At 57.8% G+C, this 10417-nt stretch overlaps 1 protein-coding gene across 1 annotated transcript in view; it reads left to right on the forward strand.

Moving 5' to 3' along the window:
- Positions 1 to 10417, forward strand: part of EEFSEC (eukaryotic elongation factor, selenocysteine-tRNA specific) — a gene marked incomplete at its 5' end in the record, with an annotated part of 236453 nt that overhangs the window by 189444 nt on the left and 36592 nt on the right. The window contains one exon of the mRNA XM_029917905.1: positions 8074 to 8230. Within this exon, the coding sequence (XP_029773765.1) occupies positions 8074 to 8230 (157 nt within the window). The remainder of the gene's footprint in view (positions 1 to 8073; positions 8231 to 10417) is intronic.

Genomic DNA, 10417 nt, shown 5'->3' on the forward strand with positions numbered 1-10417 from the left:
CTTTGAGGTCCAGTGTGGTGCTGCCTCCCAGCTTCTGGCTCACCCCACTCTGCCGACACCTACTTAACTGCGCCCAGGGCACTGCCAGCCCACCTGCTCCCTGCAGTCCTTCCCAAGCAGCCCAGGAGGATGCAGGGCGGCGGTCCGCCTGGTCCCTTGGCCCGCTCTACTACTCCTGGCTCCCCTAGGCCCCTGTCCAGCAGGCCGAAGGCTGTATCGGCTCCCAGGCCACTTGAGAACACAGAGGTACCCTCTGAACCAGAGGTCAGAAGGCTCTCTCCTCAGGGAGATCAGACAGCTGCCATAGTGGTCCAGCCCTGACGGGCTCGAGCCCTGGGCCTCTCTCCTCCCTTCCACATATCAGCATCTGGTAGCGGAGAATCTTGCTGGGCAGTTAAGGTGGCCATGAAACTCCTTTGGAAGGTTGCTTTTTTGCTTGAATGTAAACACGGGGTCAAGGCAGCTTGACACAGTGGAGGGAGCTGGTACCAGCCTGGCTCGCATTGGCCATAGACAAGATGTTCTCTCTTCACCCCTCATCCCTAACCCCCTGGAACCTGTCTCTTCTGTGACACTGTGGTGGAGTTGATGAGATCATGTGTGCTAAGGGCCAAGGAGGGGCCCGACAGGAAGCAAGTGCTCACGAAAAGGTGCATCTCCTTTTTCCTCTATGAAAATGGAGCCGCCTTTAGGAGCTGTGGCTTGGCACCTCCTTCTGAGTTCTGGACAGACAGCCTTACCTGCACTGGTGTCTGGGTGATGGAGGATGGAGCAGGGAAGGAGGCTCCGTGGCGGTGGAGGGCAGCAGGGGGCAGGGCTGAGTGCATATGAGCAGGGGTTCTGCCCAGTGGTAGGCAGGCCTAGGGCTGAGGAAGCTGGCCCCGCTCGCCTGAGAGGTGGGGCAGAGGGGGACAGACCCCTCTTAGGGTGGGTGCCCCTGTGATGACCAGACTACCACCTGCCCTGGGCCTCCCCGCCAGGCCTCTGCAGATCACTTGACAAAAGGAGACGCATCGAAGGCTCCTTTCCTATCCTGGGTTTCTGCCAGGGGGTTGCAGCACAGTCGGTTGCTGCTCACGGCCATCTTCCACATCGGAGATCTTACCTTGTCTCACTACAACTTTAGAGGCAGATAGGTTCACCCCGTTTTCAAAGGGGAGGACACGGAGGCTCAGAGGAGTGATGTGGCCTGCCTGGGCTGGTGGAGGTGTGGCCCTACCCTGTGGGCCACTCCAGGGCCCCCATATCCCCACTGTACCAGGCCCCAGCCCTGTACTGGGGAGGAAGAAAAAGCATCCTCTGGGTGAGATGGTTCTAATGCCAAGTCAGGATGGGCAATACCAGAACCGCATTCTCATCCCAGGGATGCTTGGGGAGGTTGATGGTCCTGGTGGCTGTCACATGCCCTGGGAGAACCACCACCCCGTGTCGGGGCTTCCTCGCTGACCCAGGCAACTCCTGAGTTCATCCCTTGCACATCCCTTCCCTGGCTTTCGTCCTCAGCGAGGACCTCGTTGTGAGGTGGAGGGTAAAGGAGAGAACCAGATTCCCGAGAGCAGCCCCCAGTTAGGTAACTCCCTGTCCTGTGGTCTCTGGATATGTCTTAGCTGTCCTTGCCTACACCAGCACCCTTTATCCCCAAAACAGCTTTTTCAGAGAAAGAAACTAAGGGTCGGGGAAGTCCCTTGCCCAAAGTCATAGGCCTAGAGCTGGAAGAGGCAGTCCGGACGCAGACCTTCCCAGCCCTTTCTCTTGCCTCAGCCCTCCTCACAGCCGATGGAGCGAGCGACTCGGGCCCCGCGCACGGCAGGCTGTCCCTCTTTTCTTGGTGCCACATCTTTAATCTGAATTAGGATAGTCGCTTCAGAACCTGGGCAGTTCCAAAGCCTCATCCTGGGAACTGGGCCCTGAGGGACACAGGCATGTGATGACATAATTATGTACACTGGCGGCCGGGTTCCCGCACAGAGGCTGGGGATGGCAGGGATTTGCCTGGCATGGAAGCAAGGGCCTGGGGCTTCCAGACATGTCCAGTGACTGCTCTTTGGGAACTCACCCTCTGATGACAGACAGATGGCTAATAAACGAAGCATAGTATCCGTGCAAAACAGTGAAAGTCCCCACTCGGGGCTTGTGTTGTAACCGTGCTGGCCCAGGTTCAGCGTTGTTCCCAAAGCCCAGAGGCCCACCAAGTGAGTCCCACATGCATTGCCTTTGGTCTGACATCACAGTGATTGATTTCAACATGAAGACCCTCCCACGGTTCCCAGAAGATTGTTCCTTGTTGGGTGTGTGGGCGTCTTATCTCTGAGGTCTCTCTCTAACTGGAAGAGTCTATAATTTAGAGACGAGCCTAGCCCCTGGGCACATACATGTATTTCAAAGATGGGTGGGGCATGTCCGCCAGCTGCCTGCCCTTAACACCCAGGACGGATGAGGACCCCTGGCCTCCCAGACAGTCCTCAGATATCTTGGCCTCGCTGCCTCCAGCAGGAAAGGCTACCATCCCGCTCTCTAACCTGAATTTTAATGAGATTGCTTGCAGCAGACATTCGTGAGTCCCCTGTTACCACATCTACTCCCAGTACTGTCTGGAGAGCTTACATCTGGGGATGCAGAAACGCACTGAGGCTGGCTCCTGCCTGACACCCCCAGCCCTCTCCCAAGTGGAGCAGATGGTGCAGACTAGCTGCTGCTGGGCAGAGACCCTCACGCAGGCTTTGTCCCGGCCTCCTCCAGATGCAGCCCTCCACTGGGGGTAGGGGGCGCTTGGTGCCGAGCAGCCAGCAGGGGCCGTGAGAGAGTGCCATGGGCTGTCAGCAGTATCTGCTCGCATCTGCACGTGACAGCCAGTGGACCCTGTACTGGCCCCCCTGCCTCCCCCTGTGTGGTGCGGTGGAGAGGGTCCTCAGGGAGGAAGACCCCCTGTGTGGAGGCGGCAGAGGCCAGGCCAGTAATAGCTCCCTGTGATCCTACCATAGCTCTCTGACCTCACATTGTGGATGGGCAGCTAAGGCCTGTAGAGCTTAGGCATCTGTCCAGACTCCAGGGCCACAAGGCCAGGGATTGGAGCCCTAGGAGGCTGGCTTCAGAGCCCAGGCTCCAGCCCACTGCACAAGCACGAGCTTCACATCCCGTCCAGAACTGCACCCACGTTCCTAGGTGCAGCCTGTGCTAGAATTCACCAGAAGGGCAACTTGCCTCCTGGCCTCATGGCCACAGCTAGGGGAAGGCCCCCCTCCCTCCAGCCTCATCTTATAGATGAAGAAGCCAGAGCGTCCCCGAAGGGTCAGCCTCCAGCACACTCTGGCCCTGGGAGCCTCCACCCTGGGCTGGCCCCAGGGCAGTCCCAAAGCACCTCACAGCCACATGGCCCTCCTCCCGATGTGCTGAGTCCAGCGGGTGGGAGGTCTTTCTTGGACAGGTGTGTGGGCCCCTCTCAGCTCCTGCACGTGGTGGCCCCATCTGTCTTTACTCCTTGTACTGGGGATGGGCTTCTCCGGTGCACGGGGCTGGGAAGGGGCTACCCTGCTGACCCAGGGCCGAATTTGCCAGCTTGGGCCCAGCCAGTGGTGGCTGAGCTTACTCACTGTTGCCAACCCTCCACTCCTCAGCACTTGTGGCCTAGACGTGAACGCAGGGAGCGCTGGAATGTGTGCCTTGGGGGCAAGTCATTTCACTTTGCCAAATCCTGGCTTTCCTGGCTGCTAACTGCGTGGAGATGTCTCTTCCAGAGCATGGCCAAGGTCAATGTGTGGCTCTCATCTGCAGAGGGCGTTGGAGGGAGAGAGGAGGTGCAGAGGGCTGGCCAGTTTGAGAGCAGAGGACTTTATTGCCAGCTCCTCTCGCTGCCCTGGCAGCTTGTGTCCACGGTGCCAGCCTAGACCATCCTCCAGCTCCTGGAAGGATTCACTCAGCCTGCTGGAAATGACAGTGTGGACAGGCGGGGGGTGGGGAGGCAGCTTTCCTGAGACTACCGCCGTTCCCGGCATAGTGCTGAAGGCCAGCCTCTTCCCCGAGCTGCCCAACCCCTACACATGGAACTGAAGACACAGAAGTTAGTAGAAGGTGCTATTATACCTTCTGGCCATGCCGTAAAACAAGAGAACAGGAACGACAGGGGCACTGCCTTTGAACTTGAATCCTTTCCAAACTGCCTCTCCAGCCCCAGGAGACCACAAGGCAGCAAGCAAGAGGGAGCCCCTCGGGCCCCTCCTCAGAGGGTCAGAAAAAGCCCGTTGGCTCCTCACCTTATCCCGGATGCTTAGGAAAATATTGTGGTAGTGTAGGTCAGTGAACTGCCCGGCACCCACACCAGCAGGATTACAGGGCCCGCCAGCCCGCTTGCCAGCCCGCCCGGTCAGATGAGAACATAAACACCAAGAGCCCGGAGCCCTCAGCTTCCCCGGCCCGAGGCTTTTGTTTATGTAGCACTTAAACCAACTTTGGGGTCATCGCAGGCTTCCATGAAAGCTTTTTGAAGTTTCCCTGAAGTTAATAAAATTAGTCTGCCCTCGATGCATGTCCTTGGCGTGGGAGGGGGTGGGAGATGGGTCCTCCACTCCGTCTGTGGCATTTAGCTTTTTAAGTTAATATTCTAGAACCAAAAGAAAGGAGGAGGTCCGGGAGAAGGCACAGTAAAACATCTTGTGAAATGCCTTTTTGCTAATAGGTAGCATGCCTGCCACCCCAGGTCACTGTGAAGCCTGCTGTGTCCCAGCATGAGGGATGACCTGCACTGGTGGGGGCAGGGGGACTGAGGCATAAGGCAGGGCTGTTGGCCCCCTGCAATGAAACGTGCCCCCAGCCACAAGTCCACTCAAATGATTTACTTCTGCGCACAGAGAACCAAGAGTCCCCTTCTGTCACACATGTCTCCCTCCCCACCTGCATGTTTACAGGGACCTGTCATGGGCCAGGGCCCTGCAAGACAGAACTCCCAGTCTGTCTGGTGAGGGACACCAGCAGGCCAGCTGCCAGTGATGTGATGGAGCTGCCAGGTCTTGGCACGGAGGCTCCTGCCGTGTGGGGATGCTGTCTGAAGGAAAGCTTGTCCAAGCTGAGCCTGGGAAGACAGGGTGAGGTCTGGGGTGGGTACCGCTGGGGAGAGGGTGGGGGGTTATGTGTGTTAGCTTGGTTGTGTGAATGTTTTCACGGCTATATACGTATGTCTGAAAGCATACAGCGTGTATGTGCTTTTATGTATCTGTTACGCCTCGATGACGTGTTAAAAAATGAAAGACCACAGGCAGGACTGAGCATTGCAGAGGTACCAACAGCCACAGTCAGGTATGTGTTCGGCATTGCCTCGGCCTTTGGGGAGCGTGCGGCAAGTTTGTATCCATGCTGGCAACACAGTCGTGGAGAAGAGAGACATGCTTCTGCCTTCGCGGACCTGTGTCCTGCTTGGGAGGACTAAATAAGTAACAGACGGGGTGCCTGGGAGTCTCAGTCCATTGAGTGTCCAACTCTTGATTACAGCTCAGGTCATGATCTCGAGGTCGGGAGATTGAGCCCTGCGTCAGGCTCCAAGCTGAGTGCGGAGCCTGCTTGGGAGTCTCTCTCTCCATCTCTCTCTGCCCCTCCCCAGCTTTCTCTCTCACTCTCACTCTTTCTCAAAATAAACATTAAACAGATAACACATAAAGCTGTGGCAGGATATCGGGAGCGATCTGTGCTCCCAAGACAAGACGGGACCAGGGCTTGCAGAGGAGCAAGGGCCAAGGTGCTGGGGGTAGGACACAGGCATAAAAAACTTTATTGGGGCCCTTGCTGGACACCAGGGGCCTGCCCAGAGATGGGGACAACCAGGGAGCAGTCCAAAGGCAGTGGGATGAAGGAAAGACTGTAATCACCCTCCACAAGGATATACATGAGCCCCTCAAGGTAGGAGTTTGATTTGTCCTCTACGACCCACCTGGCACATGGTTGGCTCTCAGCATTTGTAGGAAGAAAGGAAGAATGTCGTTAGGAATTTGGTGGGGACTTTCTGCCTGGGTGGTCCCCATGGTGCCTTTTCTAAGGCGGTTCTCTAGGTCAGAGGTAAGTCCCTCATGCCAGGACTGTTGCCTTTGTCATTTCTCGGTCAGCCATGTGCCTGGGGCAGGCCCTGTGTCTCAGCCGGCCCTGTCTCATGGGCAAGCAAGGGCTGGAGACCCACCTGGCCTGCCCAGGGTGCCCCCAGGCATCCCCATGGCACCAGACTTGCCTGCTTCCCCAGCTTGAAGGGTTCAGTATGGTCAGGCCTTCTTCAGTACAGGCTGTGCAAAGGCCCGGCAAACTTGGGCTTGACGTTGCACCATGCCACAGGCTCTGGTGCTTGCATTTCCCTCAGCTCTCTCTCACCTCTGCCAACAAGGGGGCTCAAGGGCTCCATGGCACCTCCGAATGCCTACGTTAGTGGCTGAGGTGCTCTGAGGCACTGTCTTTGTCCTAACGACCAGTGGCCTCCGAGTAGGGCAGGCCGAGCTTAGGACAGGAGGTGGCACCAAGCACCTTTGGTCGTGGGGAACATGGAATAGCAGGTCCAGAGTCTATTTGGCTAAACATCCTGGGCACCTGCTGTGCTGGGCTAGGTGCTGAATGTGGTAGGTAGCCCTGCCTCCCAGGCCCCTGCCAGGCTGGGAACAGAGCTCCACATACATGCTGCTCTGGGGGTGTGGGGGCAGGGGTCCCAGGAGCCACGGAGCCTGGGGAACCACGCAGGGCCGGCAACATCCGCTTGCCCTCACTGCCCGTGCCCTGCAGGTCCCAGGAGCCACCTCCATTCATATCTCCTGGTGGCACCCACAAACGGGGCAGGGCTGGTGACAGCCCAGCCCGTGGGAGACTCGTGCTGGGGCCGAGTCCTGAAGGACAAGGAGGAGGTCCTGTATGGGGCTGAGATTTGTGAATTACAAAGGGCTGTGCAAGTGGGAATGATTATTCTTATCGTTATTTGTATCCGATTCATCCATCACCGGGGAGAGGAGGAATTCAAGTACCTTTTATCTGGCGCTATGAATCAAATGGAAGAGGATATGTTTTTCTAAAAGGGTTTAGGGTAAATGGGACAGTTTCTGCCTTTCCAAACAATCCATCTGGGGCCCTTGACCAAATCTTGGCGTCTTGGGCAGTTTCTGAGGTTGAAGACGGCCCGGCCCATGGGGGTCCCCCATGAGCCTGGGCCTTAGGAGGAAAACAAGTCCCACCACTGAAAGGACTTCCAGCCTCTATGCTGCTGCCGGGCCTGTACCTGCTCAGACTCAACCCTGGTCCCCCAAAATCCCCAAGCTGGTGTACGGGGCCTGGAGAGCAGGAAGAAGCCTCCCCCATGTCCCCTGTGGCACCCATGTGGAACCCAGCTTGCTGGCCGCTGGGGCAGGCATGGGCCCTGCTCTGAGCTAGCAGATCTCAAGAAGCTCTTGTGAGCCTTTTCGAGGTCATGTGGGGGAGGGTCTAGTCTTTAACACATGTGCATGCACATGCACACACACACACACACGCGCGCGCGCACACCAGTGCTTCTTTCTCTTTTACACAGAGGAGGGCATCACAGAGAGGAGGCGGTGGGGCTGTGGCATAGATGTGGGCCAGGCCAGGGAGGGGCTCCGGGCAGAGTGAGGAAAGCCTTGGCTGAAATGCACGTGCGTTTAGCGGGAAGGGGTGACCTTGCCGGGTTCTCAGGTACTCCTTGTGGGAGGAGAAACCAGAGAGAGAGTATGAGGTGGGTTCTAGAAGGCCTTGATGCAGGCTCAAATGTGGATGTCATCCTTTCAACCTGGGGAGTCCAAACAAGCCTTCATGAGGAGAATGCTGCTAGACAAGTGTTTGAGGACAGGCAGGGGACAATGGCCATGCAGAGGCCAGTGCGGGCAGGCAGGTTGTAGGTTCTGAGCTCAGTCTGCCCTGGGAGCTCTGTGACCAGGGACAGATGGCCTGAGTCTGCCGGGCCTCCAATTCTGCATTCCTAGAGCAGGGAGGGACTGCCTCCCTGCCATCACTGTTGTGTGCTAGGCATGAGCCGCAGAAGGCTCTCACAACCTCATGCAGCACCCACTGATGTTCTCTCTGGGGCCGGGTGTATGGGGACAGGTGATGGACGACCACAGCGTGATCGGCCGCTCCCTGTTCAAAAAGGAGACCAACATTCAGCTCTTCGTGGGCCTCAAGGTGCACCTGTCCACCGGGGAGCTGGGGGTCATTGACAGCGCCTTTGGCCAGAGTGGCAAGTTCAAGATCCACATCCCTGGTGAGTGCAGTCCCTTCCTCGTGCTGGCAGGCCCCGCATGGCGTGGAGGTGTTTAACCGCTCAGCCTCAGTGGCCGTTAATCCCGTTAGCTTGTGGCTGAAGAGCTAGGGTGCATCCTGGAGGGGCTTGGCGTGGTTAGCCTCCAGGCAGAGCCAGGGTCAAGGCCTGAGTCTGAGCTCCTGCTCCACTGTTACCATAGAGGGGTGACCTTGGGTGCATTCCCCAGCCTGTCTGTGAAGTATGGTACCAGACCCATGTGATAGGTGCTATGGCAGAAACATTGGGGAGCGAGACAGCCAGGGACCTGGCACACTGCCCTGTAGATGGCACGGCCTCCCTGAACAGGAGTTGCCCTCCGCTTTTTTGCCTGATAGAAAGCAGTAGGGACTGAGGCTCTGTGCAACCTGAGTCGGAACTTGTCCGTGGTGGGGTCCAGGCTCTGCACTTGCCCTTGGGAATTGAGCTCTTGGATTTCTTTCGGCTGGCCCTCCATCCCATCACCGTGCATGCACCCCACACCCATGTTCTTCACCTGGCTGCCATGGCCACAGGAGGGGAAGGGTGGGAATGCGTTCGGTAATATTGACTTTGCCTCACAGAAGAATAAAGGAGGCAGAGGGTGAAAATCACTGTGTGTGCCTTGGGACAGGACAAGTAGGGATGGCCTCTCTGAGGAGCTAACAGCTGAGTAGGGGCCTGACCCAAGGGAAGCACGGAGCCCCGCTGATGCCAAGTTAAGGAACATTCCGTGGAGACAGGGGATCTGTACCAAGGCCCTGGGGTAGGGCTGAGCTGCAGTGTGCACTTGAGCACGGCTTGCTTGGCGCACAAGCTGGGACATGTGCGGGGTGTCACTTGTCTCCCCCAGCTTGGTATGTTATACTGTCGGACATGCAACAGAGTGCAAGGATTTTACAGAGAGGCCCTGACTCTGCTCAGCAGGCTGCCATGCCTGCGTATCTTCAGGGCCCTGGGTTTACTCTGTGAAGGCCAGAGAGCCATGGGGAGGGCCGCTCAGTCAGCAGCCCGATGTCGGTGCTCCCTGAGTGAGATCTCCAGGTAGGGTGGTGGCCCAGCCAAGCCAGGGAGCAGAACGCTGCTCTCCGGCAGCGCGCCAGGCGGCATCGGCACCCTCTGCTCACCTGAGCACCTGGTGTGGCACCCTTGCCTCCCAAGTCCCTCCTCAAGCCCAGGGGTCATGTGTGGGGCTAGCCCTTGAGTGAGGCAGGGCGGTGGGCTCCAGAGGCCTGCTTCCCTGGGTCCCCTCGGACCTGCAGTTTGACCACACCCTGAGGTCTCCATCCAGGTCGGGCTCAGCTCCATCACTGTTGGAGATACTCCCTTGAGGCAGGCAAAGTGACCATGTCCTGTCCTGTCCTGTCCTCTCCACTGCTCCTGCTCATTACCTCAGTCCAATCAGGCTCCACAGACCCCTGCCCTGGGTTCTGAGAAACACACACAGGGCATGAATCTGGCAGGCCAAGGTCCAGACCTCACCTCCCAGGGCCCCAGGCCTGCCCCTGTGGGGGGCTCACCGGGAAGGAGGGGTACAGGGCACTGGGAGGGCAAGAGGGGAGCTTCCTGGAGTTGGGGGGGCTGCACCCCAGAGCGCTCACACGTCCCCTGGCAGCAGGGCCTGCTGGTCCAAGCAAGGGAGGGCCAGCACCGTCCGTCTCCTATTTTGGGGGGTGCATAGGCTCATGCCGACCTTCCCCTCAGCTCCCCTTCCCTAGCCCGAGGCAGACTCTGAGTTGGGGTGTTCTCAAAACTGACCAGGGTACAAGAGGAGGCTTGTCTGCGGCCCTGGGTGCTGGGGGGGGTGTATGGGGAGGGAGATGGGGCTGCTGCTTCAGTCAGCTCGAGTTCACATTCCTTCGTTAGATCAGTGTTGCCTTTTTAATAGGTCTGCTTCCTGTTTGTGGCTTTTAAGCTTTTTATTAAATATAACTGGGCAGATTCCTTCACCTCCCCCCCCTTCCTCACTGCCCCCCCAACCTCACTTGTCTTTTCCTGCTGATTCCTCCCATGAAGAATTACATTTAACCTTTTTGAAGTGCGTTCATTGTGAAAGGCTCTTCGGTGAGCCCGAGACACCCGGTGCCAGGGGGAGGAAGGCAGCATTGCTGGCTGCAGAGCTGGAAGTCATGGCGTGTGGGGGCCCAGGGTTGGGGCCCTGCTCAGTCCCAG

Source organism: Suricata suricatta, chromosome 12 (genome assembly GCF_006229205.1).
Source record: "Suricata suricatta isolate VVHF042 chromosome 12, meerkat_22Aug2017_6uvM2_HiC, whole genome shotgun sequence".
NCBI classification, from domain to species: domain Eukaryota; kingdom Metazoa; phylum Chordata; class Mammalia; order Carnivora; family Herpestidae; genus Suricata; species Suricata suricatta.